The 27454-nt window shown below is 37.5% G+C and overlaps 1 protein-coding gene across 3 annotated transcripts; it reads left to right on the plus strand.

Moving 5' to 3' along the window:
- The first annotated feature begins 158 nt into the window (after window positions 1–158).
- Window positions 159–27354, plus strand: LOC122663580 (CAAX prenyl protease 1 homolog). 3 transcript variants are annotated; one of them, XM_043859168.1, is made up of 14 exons: window positions 160–289; window positions 678–825; window positions 968–1052; window positions 1158–1253; window positions 2177–2242; window positions 2423–2521; window positions 3301–3414; window positions 3599–3709; window positions 4711–4773; window positions 6540–6632; window positions 13462–13575; window positions 26415–26486; window positions 26611–26676; window positions 27011–27354. In XM_043859168.1, exons 1-14 carry the CDS (start codon window positions 259–261, stop codon window positions 27125–27127), a joined length of 1275 nt encoding a protein of 424 aa, XP_043715103.1. In that variant the 5' UTR covers window positions 160–258; the 3' UTR covers window positions 27128–27354. The 3 variants fall into 3 exon arrangements, with proteins under 3 accessions (XP_043715120.1, XP_043715103.1, XP_043715113.1); XM_043859178.1 differs by having other exon boundaries at window positions 271–294; XM_043859185.1 differs by lacking the exon at window positions 3301–3414 and having other exon boundaries at window positions 159–289.
- Window positions 27355–27454: the final 100 nt, after the last annotated feature.

A 27454-nucleotide genomic window follows, 5' to 3' on the forward strand; every position in this document is an offset into this window, starting at 1 on the left:
GCATTAATAGAAGTTATTAAAATTTGATTATCTATATAATCCATCGTAAACAAAAGGGGAAGATATATTTGCATCTTCTTCTAAAATTTTCCTTTATTTTCATTTTATTTTGGGCTCCCCTAGTAAAAACCCCTAGAAAATCTTAAGTTTCGAAATCATTTAAGCGGCGTCATCTATCATCTTAGTGCAGTGTTCTCTCGTTGCTCCTCCTCTCTGTCTCGTTGTCTGTATCGGTCGGCTCTCAAGACTGAATCTGCAATGGCGTTTCCGTACCTGGAAGGTGTTTTGGGTAGGGTTTCTCTCCACTTTCTCTTTAGTGGATCCTGATTCTCATGCACAACCGATTGAATGCTTAAGGGGAGTTCTGATTATTGTTTTTCTGTACCTCTTTTTTGTTTCTTCATTGATTTTTGCGTTCTTTAACATTGGCTTATTGGTTACGTTGTTCGATTTCGATGTTAAACTTCCGACTTGTTGGTATTTGACGGTGTGCTTTTGATTCTACATATAGGTTTTTACTTCGAAAGAAACCCCTGAGGGTTCAGTTTCTTTTTTTTTTTTTTCCTTCCTTCTTTGGGTTTTCTGTTTCTCATTGACATCTACGTTTGTTTGTGTTTATTCTGCGCGACATACTTTCATTCTAACCAAAGCCATGACCCATAACTTCTTTTTTTTAGGTTTTATGATTTTGATGTACATTTTCGAGACATATCTGGATTTGCGGCAACATGTTGCTCTTAAGCTGCCTACACTTCCTAAACCTTTGGTAGGAATTATCAGTTCGGAAAAATTTCAAAAGTCTCGAGCTTATAGTCTTGATAAAAGGTTTGTTCTTGCTTGCTCAACGAATATTTTCTTTGGGTAGTTTCTATGATGATCAAGATTTTATATTTATACAATGATCTGGTTCTAGGGTTCTGGTTGTCTATGGTATTTTTCTGATTGATCTGTTGATTATGTCTTCCAGTCACTTTCATTTTGTTCATGAGGCTGTATCCATACTAATGGACACTGCTATTTTGTACTTCGGTGTATTGCCCTGGTTCTGGAAGGTGAGTCGGTATCACTGACGATCGGGACAACTTATTTCCTCTCCCCTCCATCCTCACTCTACATTTGGACTAATTATTCAACTCATTTCCTTATGTCGGCTGCAGTTATCAGGAGAATTTCTTGTTTACGTTGGCCAAAACCCAGAGAATGAAATACTTCACACCCTTGCATTCTTGGCTGGGGTTATGATTTGGTCGCAGGTGTGGATATGAAGTCTACTCTTTCCTTATGCAACAAACCCCTTTTTGACATATTAACCTTTACAACAAACTCACCTTTACCTTGGAACCTTATAAATATGTTTTTTGTTCTACCTGAAGAAACTGAGAACTTCTCTAGTATCAAGTTTATGTTGTACAGGAATAGTGTGACTAAACAAAATCAGATGTACCCCGTCCCTTATGTTTTTTATATAAAAAACTTATTTCCATAAAAAAAATAAAATTCACTTGCTAGTTCATCCGTGATCAAATTTGTTAAAACAAAGTAGTATTTTCTGTTGTTTATGCAGATCTTATTCGATAAGCCTAAAATAATGTTCTTCAAACTTAAATAATGTTTCCTGTTTACTATAAAGAACTTATATGATGTTGGTGAAGCTTCTACCTTCTTTATTTTAGATGGTCTATATTAAGGCCGTTAATCAAAACTTAATGTGCAAAACTTATTATTTCCCCGAAATTTTATCCATTGAATAGATTCTGATCATGTATCAAAAAATTTGATGGGTGCTGGATCAAAGAAGGTTTCAAACTCGACTCATGCAAGGCCTTGTGCCAAAATAGAAATAAACCAAATGAAACTGAGCCAAATGATGATGTGATAGGATGGTCTACCTGGAGAGTGGAGATCAAGGAATTCATTCAGATTCCGTGGGCCTTATTGAGGGCCTGAAGTATAGCATATTATTAGATGGGTAAAGGTTGTGAATTCACCTTTTTGCTGAATCAAAAAATGGTTTGCCACACATTAATTTTCCCTTTTGCATTATGCCTATTATTAGCGTTTTGCCACTGCAAATTACCATTATATCTGATTGATATTTTTCTCTCTCCCTATTCCATTTTAGTGAGAAATCTGGTATTCTATGCAGTTGATATGTACAAAAATTTATTTTTGGCAGGTTACAGACTTGCCATTTTCTTTGTACTCAACTTTCGTGATTGAGGCTCGACATGGTTTCAATAAAGTTTGTCTTCTTACTTGGATCTTTTTCATATGCGTTGTATATCTTGTCATTTTTCGTTGGTGTACTAGATCTGCACTTCGATTGTTACCCATCATTTTCTTTTAAAATATATTATCATTTTATCTTGCTATTTTTGTGCTGAAAAAATTTCTAATTTTTTTTCTTTATCTGTTTGTACAGCAAACTGTATGGCTATTCTTTAGGGATATGTTTAAGGGAATCTGCCTTTCAATCATACTTGGACCACCAATTGTGGCGGCGATCATTGTAATAGTACAGGTATCATGAATTGTTAATTTGCTTTGCATCGACTGTTGAGTTCACCTGTGGTTAATTTAATCTTTACTAGCTATTGATGTCTATGAACAGGTATCATGAATTAATCATTTGCTTTGCATTGACTGTTGAGTTCACCTGTGGCTAATTTAGTCTTTGCTAGCTATTGATGTACATGATTCACAAATGGAGCTTTGACATTTAAATGTTTTTGGATGATTTTTTTTTTGTTTAAAATTTTATTTCTATTATTAAATTTTAAAAATGATTTAATTATTAGGAGATAATAAAGGAGCCGTCAATTGTGGAGTGGGCTGAAATATGACCCAGTCAAGGAATCACTAGAACAGCCACCCTGAACAACTGGATATTTTCTTGCTGATGTTGTATATTAAGCCATGTGTTAATTTGAAGCACATCCTTGGAACAATGTTCTTTTGTTAAGTATGTCAGTCTATGCATTCTGGCAGCGTATTCTGTGGTTGGAAGCTGGTCACTGCATCCATAACCGTCAAACAGGGGTTGGCAATTGGTCATGTTTTTGTTTGGTGGCTGACTTGTTGTCTGCAAAATGTGCTGCTAAACACAATTAGTTGTTGCTTACAGCAGACGTGGAGATGTCAGTTTTTGCTCTATAATAATTAAACTGTAATTAAATTGCAGCAAATCATCCCCTTCTCCTGGCATAATTACAACATCTCCATTCATTCCTTATCTTTGAATTCCTGTTGAGTGCTGATCCAGTTGATAAATTAAACTTACATTGTTTTATATTTCTGCAGAAAGGAGGTCCTTACTTGGCCATCTATCTGTGGGGATTTATGTTTGTTCTGTCCATTGTGATGATGACCCTTTATCCTATATTAATTGCTCCACTTTTCAACAAGTTTACCCCTGTGAGTAATTTTTTATATCTCTGACCTATTTAATTAAGTGATAGATTGCAGATTTTCATTAATAATTGATCTCAGTTAACATCTTTGTAAGATTTTTTATAGCTGCTTGTTTTCACCAGAAGATGCTTATAGTTGATTAATGATGAACTTTTTCCTTTTGCCCTGACTGTGCTACTGCCCTCAGCTTCCTGACGGAGAACTAAGAGAGAAAATTGAGAACCTTGCTTCATCACTCATGTTTCCTTTAAAAAAACTCTTTGTTGTTGATGGATCTACGAGGTCAAGCCATAGCAATGTGAGGATTGAACTCTGATAGTCTGATCTAGTATATTTTACTTCTTACTATTGTAGCAGTTGACAACTAATAAGCTTTATTTATCTAAAATAACGAGTACATGGTAGAAGTATCAATGAGATGAGGGGTTGACTTTGTTACTAATTGATTTTGATTTTACTGGCAATAATTATTTACTTTAACAAAGTGATGTTTTCCTTCATGCCCATGCATTTAGAAAGGCCTTTGGGATGTAAGCCCTTGAAGTTCACATCTAAGTAAGGTTGTCCCAAATTTTCTGAAGAAGGGATGGCAACAAGGTGGCTTTTGAATAGTTCTACTCTCATCCTATTCTAACTCCTATAAACCCACCCAGCCTTTCACAAGTTTGAAAAATAGAAGCAGAACTATTTTAGGGGAAAAGAAAGCTTCCAGGCTGTGTAGTGTATGCTAGCGCCTCCCTGTGTCTATCTCTCTCCTCCTCCTTATGAAATGACATATCTTCCTCCTATTGTGAGAAGAGAGAGATAGACACAGGGAGGCGCTAGCGTACACTACACAGCCGGACATGGAACCCAATCCGCTATTTATATTACTAGACATAGAACTATCCCTGTCATCTAGCTGGGTTTGGTGAGGTGAAGAGGGGACAAATCTAACTCTAGCAAACCCTTTCTGTAAATAGAAATGGGAAAGTCAGGGGTTAGGAGATCAGAAGAATAATGTCTCTTAGATTTCAAAACACTTAAGTCACCTAGCAAATAGACTCTCCCCTCCAAACTTCCCCCTGTAAAAGAAGTCTTCTCCCATGGGATAGTTGGCATTGAAGTATAACATCCTCTTGGTTCTATGAACGAAATCCCAAGGAACCAAATGATAGTTTGTTGGTCTCCTCCCATTTGGTTCTAAGTTTTTCACATTTATTCCATAAATGAGTGAAGAAGAAATTTTCATCTGTTTTTTTTTTGATATATCAATGATCATTTTGTGGTGATCTAATTCATCTCATCAATATTTGGCAGGCTTACATGTATGGATTTTTTAAAAATAAGCGCATCGTCCTCTATGATACACTAATTCAGCAGGTATGGAGACAATTTTACCAGAGAACAGAAAAAAATGGCCTATGTTTCTTGCTACTCACCTCTCTCTCTTTTTGTACTCATTGAAAAACTAGGAAAATATCTTGCTGGGTATTTGTATCCTGTAGCATTTCCCTAAATATGCTAACATTGGTTATCCCTGTCAAAAACGAACAATTTCAGTGGAAGGTCCACGTCTTTTTTTTTTTTTTTAAAGGATGAGTCTGGTTTTATGTTATTTCGTACTGTACCTGTACAATTCCTTTGCTTGTGGGATCATTTTACCACGAGTGGTAATGAGAAGAATTATTGAATGGATTGCATTTATAGATGTATTGCATTTCTGACTGTTTTCCTTTTGATCTTACAGCTAGGATTGTTCACCTGTCTGCAGTTCCTCTAATTTTTTAAAGTGAATTGAACTTTATTAGAGTCAAAGGGGCCCATGAAAGTTTAATATTCTCTATCTAACTCAACATACTGAGACGGCATATAACCTTCTCCCAGTATGGCTTTAACCTATGTTCCAAAGCATGAGCTTCCTTTGAGTGCTAGATGGTTCTTGATATTCCACCGTCATCCACAGTCAACATCATTCCATCTCTATCTTTTCCTCTCTTTCTTACCTAGATCTAATCTCTTCTTTCCATTTAATGCTGCGAGATATTTAATTGTGTGCTGTTTGCAAGGATCGGAATTTCGATTTCGGACCTGGTTTCAGTCAGGCCCAAAATCGAGATGCGCTGGATCGCTTTTCAACATTGGGTTTCAACCCTGGGCTTCCCTGGATTGAAAACCAGGGTTGAAACTCGGGTTTTGACCCTGGGTTTCGTTTCGCCCAGGCCTGAAACCGAGACAACTTGTAGATTTCTGTCAGTTTCAACCGAGATTTAGTTCCATGGCTGTTGGTATTGGGTAGTCAGACAACGGCAAGCTTGGCCTTACCTGCCAACTTGACAACAGAGGACTCTTGTTGGCCTTTTCAAAGTTGTTGCGATCATACATCAACTTGGCCTGATCCTTCTGATTGTTTGCCTCCTGTTGGCGTCATATTTCTAATATCTGGGTTTCATGCTGTAGGAGGGGAGGTTGTACCATTTAATCTCGGGGTTAGATTAGGAATAGCCTTCTCGCCTGTAGCTCCTACAAGCATTGTCATGGTCCTAAATCCTGGTTGCTCCTGATCAACGTGAGGGCTTGAAGCTCGGAAATTAACTGGGTTACGGCTGTGTGACCGAATTTTCAATTTGTTGTTCAAGTGTGTATATTAATTTATATATTTTTCAGAGTCCTTTTTTTTTTTCCTTTTGCTAATGACAATTTTCTGAGGTTCGATATTAGACATAATTACAAGTTCCAGAACTTAAATAGGCCCATCTTATACTCATGATCAGATGTCAAAAAGATCTCTCCCCCTGCTAGTTCCATACAAACCGATACACACTGGATCTATGTTTCTAGTTGTGCTTATAGGGTGTAATTATTTTTCTGTGAAAACTCCTTGGGGTTGAGTAATGAATTACATTAAATGTTAATGCGTCATATTACTCATATAAACTAATCACAGTTTAGTTCTGTGAGAATTTTGGTGCAAGTAATATGAGGATCCTTGAGTAAACCATCCTATTTACTAGTTGCAACTCTCTTTCTTCTGAAGTCTTAAATTTTTAATGTTAATTTTTTTATTGGCGGAGATATTGATGTTATTTGCTTCTATTCTATATTCCACACTGAATCTTATTTCCTACGACAAAATTACTTCTTTGCAGTGCCAAAATAATGAGGAAGTTGTCGCTGTTATAGCCCATGAACTAGGGCATTGGAAACTTAATCACACAATGTATACGTTCATTTTAGTTCAGGTATGTCCTACCTTCCAAAAAGACAGCTTTTGTTTATTTTTTTTCCCTAGAAATAAATGAAAAGAACTATTGAAATTCTGTATGAGCTTTTGAAAATCACATTTTTGCTTTTCGATCAAGTTGTTCCAAGAATCTTGAACCTTCTTGTTTTACCATGATATATCTCAGATACAAGCTATCAACATATGTGATGATATGCTGTTCGTTTTTCCTTTTTAATGATTGTAACTGAAAAACCTTATTGCGGATAAAATGAAGACAATTCGTACAGTACAATGACAACGACAGTAAGCCAAGTGTACAAAACCATAATAGAGTCAAATCAATCAATGGGGTAGTGACCCAACTATAAAGATTTCTTATTGTGCCAACTGTAGCAAGCTCATCAGCCAAAGAATTGGCCGACATGAACTAGTGTTTTAATGTCGGGCACACGTCCTTGTAAACTCAGAACAAGACAATCTATTCTTAAGTTGTTTCACCTCACCCTGGTGCAGACCCGGGTTGAAAATTTGGAATAACCCTTATTGGGTTGCTTAAGGCCCCACCCAAGAAAGAAACACTTAAATCCAAAGTTGAATGACAAACTAGTAGATAAATTAATATTTATAAAGAGCAATGGCAGAATTGAAATTAATCTGAAGTTATAAAGGAGGAGTGGCAGAACCGTAATTTAATGGAAACAAAAAAAGAGACAAGTGAAAGGAGGTATAATGTGTTAATGGGAGGGGCAAATTTGTAATTTCATGAGATTTGGGACAAAATAGAGAACTATGTTCTTACTTGCAAATAAGCAAAATTGCATTTTCTTCTTCATTCGATTAATAGAAACCCAGAACTTTAAGACAGGAAAACCAGCAAGGTTCAAAGAAGAGAACTCCTTCTTTAGGAACCCAATCAACTCAAAATTTTAGGCGAAGGGCAGTGACTCGATTCTCCATCGATTATAGGCCTTAGCATGACCAAGCATCAACACCCTAGTGAAATTTGAAGCTCTGAAATCACATCTTGCGACATCACAATTTCAGGATTCTTCAAGGAGTCGAGTCTCATAGCAGAAGAAGACTAATGGAACAAGCACTTGGGGTTTGAGTCGCCCTAAGGTGGGGAATCTTAACCCTAAAGCTTGAGGAACAAAGATTGGTGAGGGAGGAGATCGAACCAGAATATCTGGGCTGCTAATACCGTCAAGAACAGAGTATGAAAAGAGGAAACAGAAAAGGAGAAGCAGAAAATTAAGAGGAGAAGAAGAATTCAGAAGAGGGAAGAGATGCACGCAAGGCTCATGACATCCATCGTCTTAACCCAAATAAATTTCATTCATTTCCAAAAATTGCTCTCCATCGTGGGAGTACATGCTCTTTTATAGAATTAAAAAAAAAAAGAAATCGTATTCCTACTTTGAAACTGAAATAACCTAGACTCTAACTCTATTTAGTTCAGAACAGAAAACAAACTTAAAATTGGACTCTTACCTTCCTATGATTAAAATGAATAAAGTAAAAAAAAATTTAAAAAGAATCCCTATTGGACCCATCTCCTAACTGCATCACACCTAAACAAGTATATGTCATACATGTGCATCTCAACATGGTGATTTTCAAAATCAGATTGTCCTTGTTAGTTACATAGTTTATAGATTGTCTATGGGCTGATTTGGTAAGATTTTGGTTTCAATTTCAGATTGATTTCATGAATTAGTCAACAAATAGATTTTTGGTCAAGAAACTGAAATTGTTATGGTTACATTAATCTGAAATATTTCAAAAATAAGAAATCTATTTTGTAGATCAATTTTTGAGAATAGATTCTCTCTTAATTGATTATATTTCTTTGGGAGGGGCTTCCCCACACCTTCGATGTGGGAGAATTTCCCACACCACCCCATTGGTGGCATGGGAAATAGCACCATCCACATGTGACTCGCAAGGTCAAGGGAGGAGAGACAAAAAGTTGTTCAAATAGTTAACCAATCTGTTTAACAGGATTATGACTAAGGGTGTCAAAACTAAACCGAAACCGTTTACCGAAACCGAACCGAACCGTTTAAACGGAAACCGGTAGACCATTTAGTTAAATGGTCCAGTTATGGTTTTAGAAATGACACTGTTTATTTAATCGGTTTGGTTCGGTTTAGGCCGATTAATCCAATGGTTTCAAACCGTGTAATTCAATTAAAACCGATTATAACCAAACCACCTAACCGTTTAAAAACTTAACAAAAATATTTTTTTATAAACAAAAAATCAAAGCCTAGCAAGTAACAACTATTGAGTAGTCATGTTTCTTCATTAATGATTTCTTTTTTCCAATAAAAAAACTAATAACTTTGTAAGTAATAAGTAATAACTAGTATGAATAAATAGAGTAGAAAATGTGTTCAGAACCGTCTAACCAAAACCGTGTAAAATCGTATAGAACCATTTAATCGAAACCATTTACCAAACGGTCCAGGTTTTGATTATGAGATTTGGTTACGGTTTCTACCCTCAAGCAGTCAAAACCAAACTGAACCAAACCGTTTAACTGAAACCGGACCGTTTAACGCCCTTAATTATGACCACAAGGAAAATGTCAGATGAATGGAGGAGAAGCATCATAGTCCCAATCTACAAAAATGACAGCGATAACTAAAGCTGCAATAACTATAGGAGCATAAAGCTAATGAGCCATACTATGAAACTTTGGTAGAAGGTTATTGAAGCCCGTTTGAGAGGAGAGACTAATATCTCGCTGAACCAATTTGTCTATATGTCAGGAAGATCCACGACAAAAGCTATCTGCTTATTGAGGAGGCTTATTGAAAGGTATAGAGATAGTAAGAAAAATCTCCATGTAGCCTTTATTGACCTGGAAAAAGCCTATGACCAAGTTCCTAGCGAATTAATCTGGCATGTCCTAGTGAAGAGAGGGTTGTCGAGTAGATATGTAGATGTAATTAAAGATATGTATGAGGGCCTGGTGACTAGTGTGAGATCTGTGGAAGGTCAAGGCAAGGAATTACCATGGGTTACATCAGGGATAAACCTTAAGCCCTTATCTTTTTGCGTTTATCATGGACAACCTAACCAAGAGCATTCAAGAAGTGGTCCTGTGGTGTAAGCTCTTTGCCAATGATATTGTTTTGGTGGATGAGACAAAAGCTAGGATTAACGCTAAACTAATGCGTTGGAGATCAACCTTGGAAACAAAAGGCTTTAAGATTAGTAGAATGAAGACGGAGTATGTGATGTGAAATTTTAGTCATACTATGATGGCTACGGACACGGTGCAAAGTGACTATTTTAGATATTTGGGGTTAATCATAAATAAAGAAGGTGACATAGAGGATGATGTTGCACAGAGGATTAAAGTGGGATGGATGAAGTGGAGAGATGCGTCTGGCGTGCTGTGTGACTGGTGTATTCCTTGAAAGCTTAAAGGAAAGTTGTATTGGACTGTTGTATGATTGACTCTGATGTATGGGGCAGAATGTTGGACAGTTAATAAGTGTCATATTTAGAAGTTTTGTGTAGCAGAGACGATGATGGTAAAATGGATGTGCGGAAAAACTAGGATTGACAAAGTAAGGAATGAGCGTATTAGAGCTGATTTGTGAGTTGCTCCGATCAATGACAAGCTCGGAGAGAGTTGTTTGTGGTGGTATGGTCATGTTCAACGAAGGCCTAGGGATGCCCCAGTAAGGAGGAGTTATATAATCCTAGTTAGGCCTAAAATGACCATAGGAAAAGTTGTGAGGAAGGACATGCATAGTTTAGGTCTTGTACCAAGTATGACCTTTGATAGTGATGCAGATTCATCACCAAATAGGGCTTGTTTCATTGGGAATAAGTCTAGGGTTGGGTTACATACATGTTGGGCCTTTGATCCCATGGGTTTCTAATGTAATAGGCCACTTTTGTGGGCCTAAAATATAGATATATAGGTTGCATACGGGATTAGCCCAATACTTAGTTTATTTTTATGTTTTTTAATTGAACCGGTTCAAATTAGTTGCATCCAACTGGTTCAATTTAAGTGATCATGTGACTTGGTTAAGTGGTCATGTGATGTAAGTTGGGCTGGATTAGGACTCTTTAAGTCCAGCCATATTTTGAGTCTATTTCCTTTAATATTCTAGTTTCCTAGTCAGTTTAAGTTACCTAATAGGTTAGGGATAGGGTTAGGCCATTCCTTTTTAGTGTCTAAGTTTATTTTTGAGTCTTCTATATAAGTTTGTAAGGGAGGCCAGCATTAGATACGAATTTGATTAATAAAAATTAGCTTTATGCTTGCTGCCATTGCTGCTGCTCTTTGTGAGTGTATATCCTTGTGGATCTCAAGGTGGATAGGGTGGGTGGACTCCTGCGACTCCTTGCATCGTGAAGATCGGGAGGTTTCTTCAAGTTATCAAGCTGCTGCCATTGTTCTCTGCAATCCAGTAAGTTTGAACCTACTATTTGTTTTTAAACTTTCTTCTACCAGCCTTTATCTTCCCTTAGACCTAATCCACATTCCCCTCCATCCATCAAGCCCTAATCTCCATTAAACCTGCAACTCCTACCTCAACTAGGACTCCCCCATAACTCCAGATTTAGCCATCAATTTCGAACCCTACTTCCAGCCTATATCCCCCACACCTCTCCCTACACTCGACCTTAAGCCTAGCCCTTAGTCTCCACTACAACCTCTCCATTCCCCCACTCCATTAAACCTAAAACCTGCAACTCGATTCTGCCTAGGATTGCAGAATTTTAGAACCCATCCAAATCCTAATATTTATATGCCATTAAAGCCTCCTAGACCTGCATATTAAAACCCTATAAACCCCATTACCTTTATTCAACCCTAACCCTAGTTTTTGACCTAAATTAGTAAAACCTAACCCAATCGGCCAGCCCTTGTGTGTGATCCCATTACCCTGGCTCCTAGTGGGACTACTCCTACCTAGGACTACATTAGATAGAGCCTATTGGAGGGCAAGGATCCACGCAGAGACCCCATTTAGCTGAGATTTTCCTGACTTGCTAGGTTGTGCCTCTTTCCTCTTATGTTTATCTTTTATCTTCTATCTTGCATCTTTCACTTTTCCTTTAGAGACCCCATCTTATCGTTTATCTCATATCCCATCTCCTCATTCCCCTTTTTTTGTATTAGACCTCAGTTTTCCCTACCTTGTTTTGTTTGGATCCATGTAGCCGACCCCATTAAGTTGGGATAAGGCTGAGTTTTTTTGTTGTTGTTGTAGTTCATCTATGATAGTCTTTAATAAAATATACCAAAAAATTACATGAAAATAAAAAACACAATAGACACTATGTGTTCATCCTCAATTGCGATAATGGTGTTTGCAAAATCAAATGGATCATTTATAGAGTACCAGATAAGTTTAATACATGATTATTCAAAATTAGAAATGCATCTACAGTATTGAAAAGCCAAATTTGTCCTACATATCCCCAAAAAGCCATATATGCCCTGAATATCCACAGAAGGCCATCTATGTACTGAATATTCCCCAAAAGACATCCAATTGCGGCATCACCACACAGAAGGAGAAACCAATGGGTCATTTAGTCAAAAGTTGAATATATTGAATACAAAATATACTGTCCAGTCCAGGGAACATGTTGCAATGCACATTTCACAAATTCTCTAAAGCAGAAACCTCATAATATCTAGAAACATGTTCACTCCACAGGTCGCCCTAACATAACTTAATTTCAGAACATATTTTACATTAAAAAAATGAAAACTATATCTTACATGTAATTAGAACTCTTTTCAAAGAGGTTAAGCTTCTAAACAAATAAAATACATCAAAATAATACTGTGATTGAGTTTTCCTAATCTTACGCTAAATGTCTTATCCTTAAACACCAATTCAACTATGCTATTCTAAATTGCTACCATTTCTGTGATAAATCAGAGTTCATGGCTCCCAGAATTTTTAGTATTATTAGAACTTTGTTATGTTCACCATCTCTGTACCATAGTTGAGTCATTTAAATGTTGTTTCCTACATCAAATGAAGAGATGACAGCGAAGGTTCATCCATTTAAACTCTTCTGGTACTTCACCTTTCTCCTTTAAGGAGACAAAAGCTCTACACTAACAGATTAAAAAACTGAAATGACAATTTCAATTGCCATTGAATTCGATAAAGCACTCTATCTTTCTACTGATTGAAACAGATAAAATATAGATTGAACTTCTTCCTAATGTTGAGGCTTTAGAGGAACAGTAAGCGAGATAAGCACCAACTATTCTTTGTTATTCACCAACTTATTCACCGTTGTGGAGTGAGAGCAAACAGGCTTGGACGGAAAGAGGTGAACGTTGAAAATGAAGAAAAATCCTAATTAATCATTTTCTACTTTTATCGCTGTTGGGCAAGAGATTTGTGAGACGGAAGACTGGAAGAGAAGAGATGAGAACGAAAGAGAGGGGAACGTCTTATTTTTTATTGCAAATTACTACTTTACCTATCAAAGAGCCATTGTTTACCATGTGCTCATTAAAGAGCAGCGTGAATGCAATTTCAATTTCAAAATTGAAAGGGCTTGTCACCTATTTCAGAATTTTTCTCTCACTTGATTTCTATTTCAGTGAAATAAGGTGCAAAAATCAAACCAAACAATTTCCAAAATCGAAATCACCCCATGAAATTGACATACAAATCATACTAAATCAGCCCTAAGAGCCGTTTCTTTGTTATCATCCGCTTCAGTGACTAGTTCGTTTAAGTGGCTGTCTAGTCCACTGAAGTGGCTAATGGCATTCTTTCGTGTGGATATAGGGTTTTGGTCCAATCTCTCAGCTTTGTATATTACATTTAGCATTGATGCAGGTCCTTACATTTTTGCAATTTGGAGGATATACTCTTGTGAGGAACTCAAAGGATCTATTTCAAAGTTTTGGGTTTGACACACAGCCAGTGCTCATTGGGCTCATCATCTTTCAGGTGTAATTTTTTTCCTGTGTTGGTAAATACTTCAGGTGTTATTTTTTTTCGTCTTTTTGTTAAATATTCTTTCAGGTATGAATTTGTGCTGAACATGTTTCTTCTATTTTGTATGCATAAACGATTGGTAATTGCTTGTGGTGTGAGAGGGCATGAATTTATTTTGATCTGCTAATATTAACATTTTGCCTGTTCTCTTCGTTTATGTGTGGCATAATCCAAGGTACATGTGTCCGTGTAGTGGGTCCTGTAATATTTTATTGTCTGACAGTTATTTGATTAAATTTTTTTGGGGGGTTGGTTGCCCACATATGCAATGTGAATAATGTAGGCCTATCCCAAATGGAAAAATTCACCAAAAGTAATGTAAGGCTGGATCACGAAGGACCTAGCCCCAGGCAGGATCTCAGCCAATTAATCCCCAATCAATTGTGACCTCAGCAGCAGCAGATTACCTTTATCGATTACAGGTTGTAGCAGATCACCAAACACACAAATTGATTGGAAAGTGAAAGAAGATAAAAGGTAGAAGAAGATGGATAGATAGAAGAAGGGGGATAGGGATGGGCGTAGTTGTCAAGGCGTTGCCTAGGTGTTGCTTAGGTGACTGCCTTGGCATCAAATTGCCTTGACGACCGTGTCGCCTTGGTCGCCTAGGTGGGCGTTTTTGTTGCCTTGCATCCAGGCCCCCTCCAATGCCTTGATTTGCCTGGATGACGTGCCAACTATGGGGATGGGTCTGTCACTACCGACCTCTCACCGTACCTGTCTCTCACAGCTACATGGTTAACAACCACTCTCTCTCTTTTCTAATCTCATCATTGGCTGATCAATACAGCCTGTTGCCTTTATTTATAATTAAAGCATGGTCACAAAATAGTTACTCCCCTTTTGGCTATTTGGAAGGATTACAAAATAGAAACCAAACGAAAATAGAAACTAAATCTAATTAAAAGGAAACAAAGGACTGAACTTGAAACTTCTAAATAAAAGCTAAGCCTACTTTCTAAATCTGAAATTAGAAACCATATCTAGCTATTACATGGTTATAATAGTAATTTAAAATTGAAGGTAGCTAAAATACAATGTAAAATATTGACCTCCATGCAAGTCAATATTCTGGACTAGGCTGCCTTATGAGATGCTCCATCAAACCAACAAAAACCTGCCACATCATCAGACCAGGCTGCCTTCTACAGCAGTTGAATCCCAGAACTACACTGGGTTGGTTTTGGGACCTTGTTCCTGCGGCTACACATGGACCTGTGATCTACGCCATAGAGACTAGTATGGAGTATAGACAGGGTTGCAGAAACAGAAAATACAGGTCTGTAATAGGGGAAAGTTTTGTATATTGCAACAGACAGATCAGAATAGGTTAGAACTCCGGTCGAGTGGTCTATTCTAATAGAAGAACAGATCTGCAGAATTTAAAGAAATTTGGTCAACAGAAAAAGGAATTATGGATAAATCCTATTGCTACTAAGAAAACTACTGCCAGAATTTGAACAGCAATATTGACCAGTATTCTTTAAGAATCATAACAAAAAATTTCAGAGAGAACAAGATCAGAAACTAGTGAAATTTGAAGTGAAACAGACCAATACTGGAGAGACATTGAAGACGAATGCAATCTGAAAATTTATCTAAAACAAGGTATGACATAATTGAACAAGTAATAATAAGTAGGAGAAGAAGATCAGTAGTAGTAGGCCAAAAGAAGAGCCTACCCCAAAACAAAAACAGAAAAATACAGGCCAGAAATAGGAGAAAGTTTGTAACTTGCAACAGACAGATCAGAATAGATTAGAACTCAGATTGAGTGGTCTAGTCTAATAAAATAACATATCTGCAGAATTTTAAAAAGTTTTGACAAACGGAAAAAGGAATTAATGAATTATGGAGAAGTATTCTTAAAAAATCAGCGCTTGGTATGCAATTGATAGAATAACTCCAATTCCTACACTGATAATTACAAATTTGTCACTTTAACTAGTCAAATGTCATTCTTCAAGTTTTTAACCTCCCTAATATTTGCAAAATGCCATTAACCGTATCCAATGATACTAACATTCGAAACTACTAAAATGTTGTCAAGGGTACCACTACAACTAATAATTCCGATAATTTTAATTGTATTATTACAATTCTTTGAAGGCACAAAATATGCCTCAACCTCGATAGAGTCTGTTTAACTTGAACTTCATAGTAATGGATAGACCAGCCCTGCTCATATGCCTTAACCTCATAATAGTGTAAGCAATATCTTCATTTTGTCAACACATTTTTTTTTCCTGGGTTGGGGGTTGGGGGAGGAAGGGGATCTATTTTAGTAGCTAGATGAAGTTAGGCCAGGAACCAAAACCTCTTACCTATCTACAAAAGAAAATAGTCGCAATAGTCTGTCAACACATTACTTCAACTCATTTGGATCTATGTATAGATATGTCTAAGAATGGATTCGATCTACCATCCCCTTGGACAATTGAAGTAATGAACAGTTGTCTTAATAACTATGATATGAACAGTTGAATAAAAAAGATCTTGATGGATTCGAACCACCATCCCCTTGGAACATACTTGAGATATGCTCATGTTTCAAATGCTCTACAAATTTGAGCTAAAGACCTATAAAGTAGAGTTTAGAATTTACAAGGAGCCAAAACAATGTCTCTATCCTTCATCTGGATAAAATCAAAGAAACTGAGCCATGTGTCACAACATATGAGCATATACAAAAGAAAAGATAGAGAAATCAAATTCAAGACATACAAATTCCAACAAAAATCTAGTTAACTGTATGATACAACCTAGAAAATACAACATATACTCAAATTAAGACATTTCACACAACAAAATCTTAAATGGAAACAAAGACATGCACTTGACAGACTTTAGGTTAAAACCCACTTCAAGCATATTGGAACGCACATGCCCTATATGAGGGCATGCAAACATGGAGTAAAGGAAAATGAAAAAAAAAGTTGAGATCAGATGAAACTTAAAGAAAAATATCCGATTTCCACCACTGAAACCTATAAAGATCCGAAACTTAAGTCTTTAAGATATTTGCAACGAAATGATTTGCTGCAGAGCAATGGGTTAAACTGCAAATCGTTAAGATCTGGTTTATGTTTATGAAAGACAAAGGATTCAAGGAAATAATCCAGCAATCAACTAATACGGATGCATGAAAATATTCAGCTAACAATACAAATTCTAACTCCTAACCGGCAAAGAAGAAACACAAGAAGTCCCATAATTTAATCCATCCGTGGATGTGGCCCATGTACAAATCATTACTGGATTGGGTAGAGAGAAAGATCAACAAAACATTCTAGTTTATATTAGACAGCAACAGAGAGCAGATGAACAGAAGATATATTTCTACCCTTCAATATCAGTATTAAAAAATCTGAACTATTACACAAGCGTTGGGTTTAAGGAATTAGTTGTTCAATATTGACTTCACAATGCTGGTAATTAAGAATTCCTGAGAAGAGTTTGCAATGACCCGTCTCTCTCCTATCAGGCTCTTCCATCATTATTTTTATCATGGGGCCAAAAGGATTTAAGGTGTTCTAGATTGGAGCTCACCATCCCCACGGCCTAACACTTGGTGTTCCGCCATTTTAGAAGAGATGCCACTGAAAATGTCTGACAAAATTCCTGAAGGGCAAGATCTAACAACTCCTAAGCTGATGAGCTCACTGATAGTGGTGTTATGATGCAGTAGTGTTTTGATCTTTGCACCTTTGTTTGATTTCTGTTAGCTGAGGTTGCTGTTAAATCCCAAACAGATAATCAAAAAATAAACCCATAAGAAGATGCAACCTCAGCTAACAGAAATCAAACAAAGGTGCAAAGATCAAAACACTGACACCGCTGTTAAATCCCAAATAAAAACTAGTGGAAAAAGAAACTCAATCTAGCTTCTGAAAATAAAAAGATAAAAGGGGAAATCTCGGCTCACTAAAGCTCATACCTTTTTGTTGAGCTAGAAATACACACCACCAGGGCTGATGCTTGTTGAGATAGAAATATGCAACACCATAAGGAGACTGAGAGGACTTCAGCCCTGAAACCGGAATGGCAATGGATTTGAGAAAGAGAGAGAGAGAGAGATGGGAAGCTGCTGTCGCTGAGCTACAGGAGACCCGGAGGTTTTGATGCAGATACACTATCTTGGACCGACCCAAACCTGTTTGGGAACCCAGATCGATAACCTGGTCCAAATATGGGTTTTAGTCTAGTAGATATTTAGGATTTTAGTATTTATTTCATTGGGATAATTATGTAAGGAGATCTTTAATTTGGGTAGGATACGTAGGAATAGTTTTAGCAAGTTTTAAATTGTTAAGAGTCCTAGTATAGTTGTTTCCATATTGAAGTCTGTTTCTTTTATTATTTATATGCTTTTAACCAACGTATTGAGTAGATTGAATATGGAGTAGTTGAATTATGGTTTGAAGCTAGTGTGGCTGTGTGTGTGCACTCTTCTCTCCCCCTGCTTTCTTATGCGCCTGCAACTCTGGTTTTTCCCAGCTTCTTCTCTTCTCCTAACTGGCCTTCCACCAATTTGGTATCAGAGCCGTAGGATCCATCATCTTTCCCTTCTGTTAATCTCTCTCAACCTGTTCTTCTTTTTCTTCTCTATCTCTTCCCTTCTGTTACTATTCTGTGGTAAGACCAGCAACAGTGAACCAAAAAAAAAAAAACTCTGCATAAACACTTTCCTTTCCCTCACCCTCCCGACTCACAGTAACTCCTTTCCCAGGTCTTCCTCAACCCCTCTCTGTTTCCCCGTCTGTGACCGGAAAAAAAAGAGGAGTCGTCTTTGTGGAAACAGAGGTCGAATCGAAAACCCAGACTAATGTAGTCCTAGATAGGTAGGAGACCTACTAGGGAGCCAGACATCCAGGACCTGTCGAGCTGCTGGTGGTTCGATGGGACATAATTGGAGTTGTAGGTCAAGTTTAGGGTTAGGGTTAGGATTAGGGTAATGGATAGCAATCTTATATGATAAAGCTGGGCAGGTGTAGGGGAGTCTAATGAACTAGGTTTTATGAGTTTTGGATGGGTAGAAGTAGGTTAGATGGATCTGGGCAGCAACTAGGATTAGGGTTTTGAAAGGGGGAAGATGAGGGAGATGAGGGAATCTAGGGTTATGATAACAGGAAATCAGGTTGTCGAATGGGCTTAATATTTAGGTTGAATGTGGGTAGGGTGGAGGGGAATATATGCTGAAAGTTACAGCTAAATCAGATGGTTAAATCTGGAGTTATGGAGGTTTCCTAGTAGACATAGGAGAGGGATAAAAGTGTAATTTCAGACAATTGGCTGGGTGGATAGTACTGAAATTTGGATTGAGTCTCTCTTAGGGTTTGAGGAAGATTCGATCAAAATTTTAGCAGGTTCTAACGGTTAGATTTGGCTGGGCAGAATTCTCGCGAAAATCACCTTGCATGTGACCAGATCCCCATTGCCAATCCTCAATCATTACTACTTTCCTCATCCACCATTAATACCATAGATCCATTAGAGGATTAGGAGAAGAAGGGTGATTGCTGAAATTGTAAAGTACTTGTTGAGCAGATCTTCAATGGCAGCAGCTTGAAGAAGATAAGGTCTCCTGATCTATAAGATGCAAGGCGATGAGTAGAAGATCCTCCCGGTACTACTAGACGCAAGGAATCAATTGGAGATCCACCAGTCCTTTCACCTTGATATGACTCACAAGGCAACACTCAGCAGAGCAGGGCAGCAACAGCAATGGCAGCAAGCAAAAGCTATTTTTATTAATCAAATTTGTAGTCAATACTTGGCCCCCTTACAACCTTATATGAAAGACTCAAAATTAGACTCCTACACTAAAAAGGAAAGGTCTAACCTAATCCCTAACCTATTAGATAACTTAAACTGACTAGGAAACTGAAATAGACTCAAAATAGAGTCCTAATCCAGCCAACTAAACAATTAAAAGAAAAACTAATAAAATCACTAAAATTGAACCACTGGTTCAAACCAGTTTTGGAATGGTTCAATTTAAAACATAAAAAACATGAAAATTAATTAAGTATTGGGCTAATCCCGTATGCAACCTATGTACCCCTAGTTTAGGCCCATTAAAGTGGCTTATTACATAGAAAACCCTTGGGATCAAAGGCCAAACATATGTATATATCTTAACCCTAGACTTATTTCTAAAGAAATAAGCCCATTTCGATGATGAATCTGCATCACAGACCCATCCTTCCATTGATTCTAGTGACCCATCCCACCCCTGCAATTCCCACCAACAAACACCCAAACCTTAACTCAGACCCCAATCCCATCCCTTTCTATTCCCTAAGCATAATCCCCAACCCATTACCACCAACCTTCTTGGTTCTGCCAGTACCAGGAAAAAAAAAAAAAAAGAGGAAGAAGAGAAGAGAGAGCGAGACAGCGAGCAGGAAAAAAAAACACAATTACATACCTGGTTTGAAGCTCCCAGCCGCGAGTCGTCCCATCCTTGGTCGACTCCCTCACATCGCAGCACTTCTCCCGCCATTTCCTCTCTGGTTCGGTAGACTCCAACTCCAACTCGATGTTCCCAGTGTTTCAGTTTTTCCCGATGCAGGAGACTCCTAGTCGAAGTCGTCTGCCCCTCTTCCATGATAAGTTCTTTTGGTACAATCCTTTTTTCTCTCCATATTACCCTGCCCTTAAGTGTTGTCTATTTGTTTTCTTTATTTTTCCAGAAGTAACCCCACCTGTTTAACGTTTCACTTTCCAAACCTTATATTCATTTTTTTTAATTTTCTCCTATTTCCCATATTACCCCCCTGCACCAACTTTTTATTCCATTAAACTCTTAAGTTTTTGTGCTTCCAAGTTTGCCCTTCCCCCATGTGTTTCCTAGTTTAACTCTAATATTACGAAACTGCCATTCTATTGTTCTTCACTTTATTTATAATTATGCTACTAATATCTTAAGCTCAATACCTCCTTGATTTGAGTCTCCTTAGTTGTTTGGGTCTATACCGATGGATTCTTTTGTGTTCAAATTTAGATTGCGTTTGCCCAGTGGAAAGGTTGCTATGTTGTTTATTGATGAAGGGTAAAGCAATAATTTTGCCTCATGATCTGTGGTAGAGATGTTATCCGGGAACGACTACATCATTATTCACTTTGAGGATTATGTATTCGTCGAATTCTCCGTTTCTTATTATTGTTATGGTGCTCATTGTGAAATGTTTGATTCTCCTCGGCATGTTACTAAATTGGGTCGCGAATGGCTAGACGAACGAAAAGGCATCATTGATCGTGATGGATTGTGCACTCTACTTCCTTTTCCCATGCCCCAGACATTCATTCTTCATGGGTTAGTTGATGATGTTTGTTCCAAGCCAAAAGAAGCAGCACCAGTGATACAACCTCAATTAGAACAGCCAATATTGGCAATGGAAGATGGGCAGATCGTGGATCAAGTAATAAAGGATTCCAGTGTAGTGAAAGCTATTCTACATCATTAGTTCGTTCTTGCCCATCATTTTCCTACTATGGATGCACTCCTAAAGCTTTATATTTTGGATTTCTTCAAACTGCAGACATGGACCTTATAGCTCCTGCTCGTGAGCTTTTATTTCTACCATCCTACAAAACTTGAGGTCGAGTTTTTTTCAACATTGGGGTAATTGATGCAAATACACTACCTTGGATTGTCCCAAACCCGTTTGGGAACCCAGATTGAGAATTGGGTCCAAATATGGGTTTTAGTCTGGTAGATATTTAGGATTTTATTATTTATTTTCTTGGGATAACTATGTAAGGAGATCTTTAATTTGGGTAGGATATGTAGGAATAGTTTTAGCAAGTATTAAATTGTTAAGAGTCGTAGTATAGTTGCGTAGCTACACTACGTAAGAATTAGAAAGGATAAATACCTAAGGAGATCTAAATGTAAAGTAAAATCTGCTTTTGGTCAATACCTATTTCCAAATCGTACCTTCAAGAAGAAAGCTTATCCTTTGTGGTCAATACCTCCACTTTTTGCTTTTTGGATGCAGCCTCTACCTCTTGCAACATGTTGCCAAGCTCAGGAAGTTCGACGGAGATTTTATTCATGTTATAATTAACAATAAAAGATCCGTATATATCTTGAGACAGAGAGTAGAAAATGACACCCGTTTTGTATTCTGCTTGAAAGATGTCCTTAGGTTCTGCAGATTTTGGAACAAGTTCTGCATTTTCATCACATGATCTATAACTGTAGTTCCTTAGATCACCTTCGTGCTATGGAGAAGTGTCACCAGTTGATGATGGACATGTCTTTCTTCTCCCCCATACATCTACTTCAACTCGTCCATCGTGTGCTTTGTCGAGAACAAATCCTTGACAGAATCAGCGATGGTCTTTTCCACAGAATTCAATATGAGGAGCTTGGCCTTAGAGTTATTCTGATGGAACAACTCATAGCCCGCTTTGGCTTCAGGGTCCTCGGTGTGTTGGGGAAATCAGGTTCTTTTTGCTCAAGGACTAACATCAGACCTTCTCCAGATAGGAGTAATTTGATGTTCCTCCTCTAGTCAACATAATTTGGGTCAGTCAAAATATGGTCTTTGATAAGGTTAACGTAGTTGATTGGGGTCGACATAGTATTAAATCTACATGATGTACAAAAATAACATTTAACACGATTTATAACCATTGAAAAGTATGGGTTAAACGCAATCAATGGTTAATCATACTTTAAGCTTCCCTCTTATCAACCCTTATGCTCTTGACTTAGCCTATCGGAGTTAATCATTTGCATGTTGGTTGAGTGGACTATTCTGTCTATCATGTGGACTTTCAATGTAATTTAGCTACCTGAGTGTCATGGCCATTCTTATCGGCTGATACACACTCAAGTCAAATGCATTCCCTTAATTTTGGAGAGAATTATGGTATTGTGGTTTAATGCCTACTATCGCAGTACACGCACCACTGACCATATTTTCTACCTATTAGATGTGAGATGGGCGTAGACAATCTAATCAACCTATCCAAGTATTATCCTATCGGTGCATTTACAAGAGTAGATCGAGAAGATCTCTACGCTCACCAAGGGATGCCATGAGAATCCCATCGACCAGGGTTTCCCATATCACACTTGTTTTAAACAATGAGATATAACAGGAACGCATAATATCATAAGTTCATAACTATACATCCAATGTATCAGCACATAAACACATCCATCACCAGAAGAGTAAATACCAATGGTTATGGGATGGCATATTTAGCCAACATGAGCTCACATCCAATGTAAACTCACTTTGATTACAAGATGGATGGGAGTAATCATAACCTCATATGTCGCTCCGACTCGTAGCAATATTTATGTGATAATGTAGATGCAACTAATTATTACAAGGAAATAAATCCAAAACTGTAAACAACTTTAACACTCCGAGTGAGCAAGTCCCTCCTCCAATCTTTTTACCAACGGAATCGTCAAGAGCATGGATCCATGATCACAATCACGATCTCGATTACATCAAATAATTTAACTAATTTAAAATTATTATAACCCCTTTAAATAAAAGATAAAACTCAGGAAACCAGTCCACCAATTTGGACACCTTTAGGGGAATTACAACATTTACATAAGATATATAGAGGAGAGAAAAAAGAGAAATTTACATCCAAAACCACATCCATGCCATGTCAACCACACACATCCATATAATGCATGTTAATTTTAAATCCCATAACCATGATCCTCATTTTATACTTGAAGCTAAAGTTAAAGATTCCATATTTTATGTGAGAAAAGCCAAATACACATAAAATCACCATTACCATGACAACTCATGTCACAATGGCCATGTGTATCCAATGCACATACATTCTTATTTATTTAAAAACAAGTCATTATGCAAAATGGTGAAGGTGGGTGAGGGAAAGAATCCCTTTACGCATCATCTCCAAGAGATCACCATTCAAAAACTCTAAACCAAAAATTCTTTTTTTTATTAAAAACACAAAACCTACTATTACTGTTCATGAATGGGAACGTGTTTTTGATTTATTTCCTTGTAATAATTAGTTGCATCTGCATTGTCACATAATTATTGTTATGAGTGGGAGCGACATATGAGGCTATTATTACTCCCTTCTATCATGTAATCAAAGTGAGTTTACATTGGATAGCTCATGTTGACTATATGTGCTATCCCATAACCATTGGTATTTATTCTTTTGGTGATGGATGTGTTTATGTGCTTATACATTGGATGTATAGTTATGATATTATGTGTTCCCTTTATCCCTCATTGTTTAAAGCAAGTGTGATATGGGAAACCTTGGTCGGTGGGATTCCCATGGACTTCCTTAGTTTGTGAGCGTAGAGATCTTGTCGATGTACTCTTGTAGATGCCGATAGTATAATACTTGGATAGGTTGATAAGATTGTCTACTCCCATCTCATATGTGATAGGTAGAGAATATGGTCAATGGTACGTGTACTGCGATAATAGGCATTAACCCACAATATCATAATTCTCTCCAAAATTAAGGGTCTGCACTTGACTTGAGTGTGTCAGTCGATAAGAATGGGCATGACATTTCAGTGGTTAAATTACATTGAAAGTCTACATGACGGACATAATGGTCCACTCAACCAACATGCAAATGATTAACTCCGATGGGCTAAGTCAGGAGCGTAAGGGTTGATAAGTTCCAATACATACCTTGTAAGATAAGAGGGAAGCTTAAGGTATGATTAACCATTTTTCAATGGTTGTAAATCGTGTTAATCATTATTTTTGTACATCATGTAGATTTAATACTATGTCGACCCAAATCAACTACGTTAACCTTATCAAAGTCCATATTTTGACTTAGCCCAAACTATGTATACTGGAGGAGGAACATCAAGTTACTCCTAACTGTTGAAGGTCTGATGTCAATCCTTGAGCAAGAAGAACCTGATTTCCTTAACACCCCGAGGACCCTAAAGCCAAAGCGGGCTATGAGTTGTTCCGTCAGAATAACTCTAAGCCAAGCTCCTTGCATTGAATTATGTGGAAAAGACCATCGCTGATTCTGTTAAGGATTTGTTCTTGACAAAGGACATGATGGAGGAGTTGAAGGAGATGTATGGGAGAGAAGAAAGACATACCCATCATCAACTGGTGACATTTCTCCTTAGCACGAAGATGACCTAAGGAACTCTAGTTATAGATCATGTGAAGAAAATGCGGAACTTGTTCCAAGAGCTAAAGAACCGAGGGACATCTTTCAAGCAGAATACAAAACGGATGTCATTTTCTACTCTCCGTCTCAGGACATATACAGATCTTTTATTGTTAATTATAATATGAATAAATTCTCCATCGAACTTCTTGAGCTTGGCAACATGTTGCAAGAGGTAAAGGCTGCATCCAAAAAGTGGAGGTCTTGACAACAGAGAATAAGCCTTCTTCCTTTGAGTATAAGGGTAAGAAGAAGACTGACAAGGGGAAGGCCACTAAGGTCGAGTCAAAGAAAACTTAGAAAAGCAAGAAGAAGAGAACTTATTTCTTTTGCAAGAAGAACGGGCATTGGAAGAGGGAATGCCGAGCTTTCCTGGCATCTCAGAAGAAGAAGCCTAGTCTTTTATGAGTCTAATTTGTCGGAGAAACCTACTAATACATGGATGGTGGACTCTGGGTCTATTGCCCATATTTACAATATGTTGTAGGGGTTCAAGCTGACAAGAAGGCTTAGTAAAGATGAAGTACGTCTGAGGACGGGTATAGGAGCTGAGGCCGTTGCTGAGGCCATTGGAGATTTTACTTTACATTTTGCTAAATCTATTTTAGATTTGATAAATTGTTTTTAGCATGTGGAGGGCTAAGGTTGACATTGAGGAGCGGAAGAAGCCAGAAGAAGGTATTTCCAAAACTTTAGTCCTTCACCTGTTAAGATATTAACAAAAGCAGATTTGCCCTAGGTTGAGAATGGAGAAGTTTGAGGATGAAAGATTTTGTTTGGGAGAATGAAATCAAACCGAAGTAGCCAAGCGGAATTCCACTACCAAACTGCTCCCGTGAATCAAAAAACACTGGAATCACTTTTTGAGAGTGTTATCAATCAGCCCCTTAGACTATCAACATAACAAGAGAGTAAACTTAATTTACATTGTCGACCATTCTATTTAGTGTGGCTGTATGGGCCACTAAATTTGAAATGTCGTCAATCTAGAGAATTTCCTTATCTACTCACTGGTCGAAATGAGCAGATTAGCTTTCCATGTGGCAGAATGGAGCTGATAGTGGGGAATGGCCTCCCAACTGTTGGTGTGGGAACTGGGATAACTGTTGGTTGTTGTATTTATCAATAGTTCGAAGCGAGTTTACTTTGTTTCCTCTTTTTTTTTTTAAGGAATACTAATCATATTATGAGTAGAGTACCTGAGAAGGGCACTGGATACGCAAAGTATAATAACATGCTAGCACCAAGAAGAGAAAACTGATACAACAGTAGGGAATGGTAAAGAATGAAATATGTGAATCTACACCATATTGTGCTCCTGATATGTTTCAATCCCTTGCTAGCTTATCCTCTTACATATTACATGGTATCATTATTATAGACATATAGTATATTCATGTATTTTGGACATGCATAAGTTAAATAATCTCAGTTGATCTTTCGATATTGCACGTATTACTACTTTTATTCAATCCTTCAGTCAACATAATTTGGGTTTACTAGGTTTATTTTAGTTTCTTATTTTTGTCTGGACGTGTGATTCTCAAGGGGGGGAATGCATTCTCTCAGCAGGTACTTGCCTTTGTCCTTAACATGGGTTTTTTTGTTATTTGCAGCACACCGTAATTCCTCTCCAGCATCTTGTTAGCTTTGGTCTTAATCTTGTTAGTCGATCTTTTGAATTCCAGGTAACTAGTTGTCACTGTAATGTTGGTCACATTTGTTGTCATATCTCTCTGTCTCACCCCCTCAAACTTTTTTGAAGTGTCATTGATTCTCTACCCAAACTGAAATGGTTGTTTCTTTAATCAGGCTGATGCTTTTGCTAAGAAGCTTGGTTTTGTGAAGGCACTTAAAGCAGGTCTTGTGAAATTACAGGTGATTATTGTCAGTTTCATATATAAACATTATTGGTCTCTGTTTCTCTTCATCTAGGATGGACTGGAATGGAGTGATGTGGGAATGCTCCGCCGTTCCTCCATTTTTACATTTCTGGCATTGAAACTTAGGTCCAGCGATCTTATCCACCTGGGGAATAAGTCTGTTAATTTGTTTAAGTTAAGCTCTTGAACTAGAATTGTCAAAGCGACAAGCTTTTCTCAATTATTGATGGAAAACACTGCAGTTGACTATGACACGCACGGAGGTGAACATTCATCTTTGTTGTATATGCTAATTGTGCACTTGATTTAGAGGGCTTATTGGCTTGCAGGAAGAAAATCTTTCGTCAATGAACACTGATCCATGGTACTCAACCTATCACTATTCTCATCCTCCACTTGTTGAAAGACTGGCAGCGCTTGATGAATCTGACAAGAAAGCAGACTGACAAAGGAAGAATGAGGGATAATTTCTTGACAGGAAACGACATATATGAGTGCCTTGCCTTGCTGCACCCATTAGAGATGTTCCATCTTGTCATCAAGTTGGACCATTGCAAGGATGAGCATTAATCAATCTTCTTTTACTTTTTCCATATGAATCAAGTTGGAACTGAGAGTCTCACATTTCTGTTGTAGCACCGCAAAAGTTCCCATTTCATGAAACAAACTATTTGATACGCTGTTGCCATCATCGAAAATAGAAAGAAAAGGAACAAGAACAACGCTTTGACATGGTATTCTACTTCTAGCTGTTTCGTTCTGTTGATTTTTCT

Source organism: Telopea speciosissima, chromosome 1 (genome assembly GCF_018873765.1).
Source record: "Telopea speciosissima isolate NSW1024214 ecotype Mountain lineage chromosome 1, Tspe_v1, whole genome shotgun sequence".
NCBI lineage: Eukaryota > Viridiplantae > Streptophyta > Magnoliopsida > Proteales > Proteaceae > Telopea > Telopea speciosissima.

Coding starts and splice junctions, on each gene's coding strand:
- LOC122663580 (XM_043859168.1), top strand. CDS start 259: ATGGCGTTTCCGTACCTGGAAGGTGTTTTGG. Junction 26,487..26,610: donor GTCGATCTTTTGAATTCCAG/GTAACTAGTTGT, acceptor TTCTTTAATCAG/GCTGATGCTTTTGCTAAGAA. Junction 26,677..27,010: donor CAGGTCTTGTGAAATTACAG/GTGATTATTGTC, acceptor ATTGGCTTGCAG/GAAGAAAATCTTTCGTCAAT.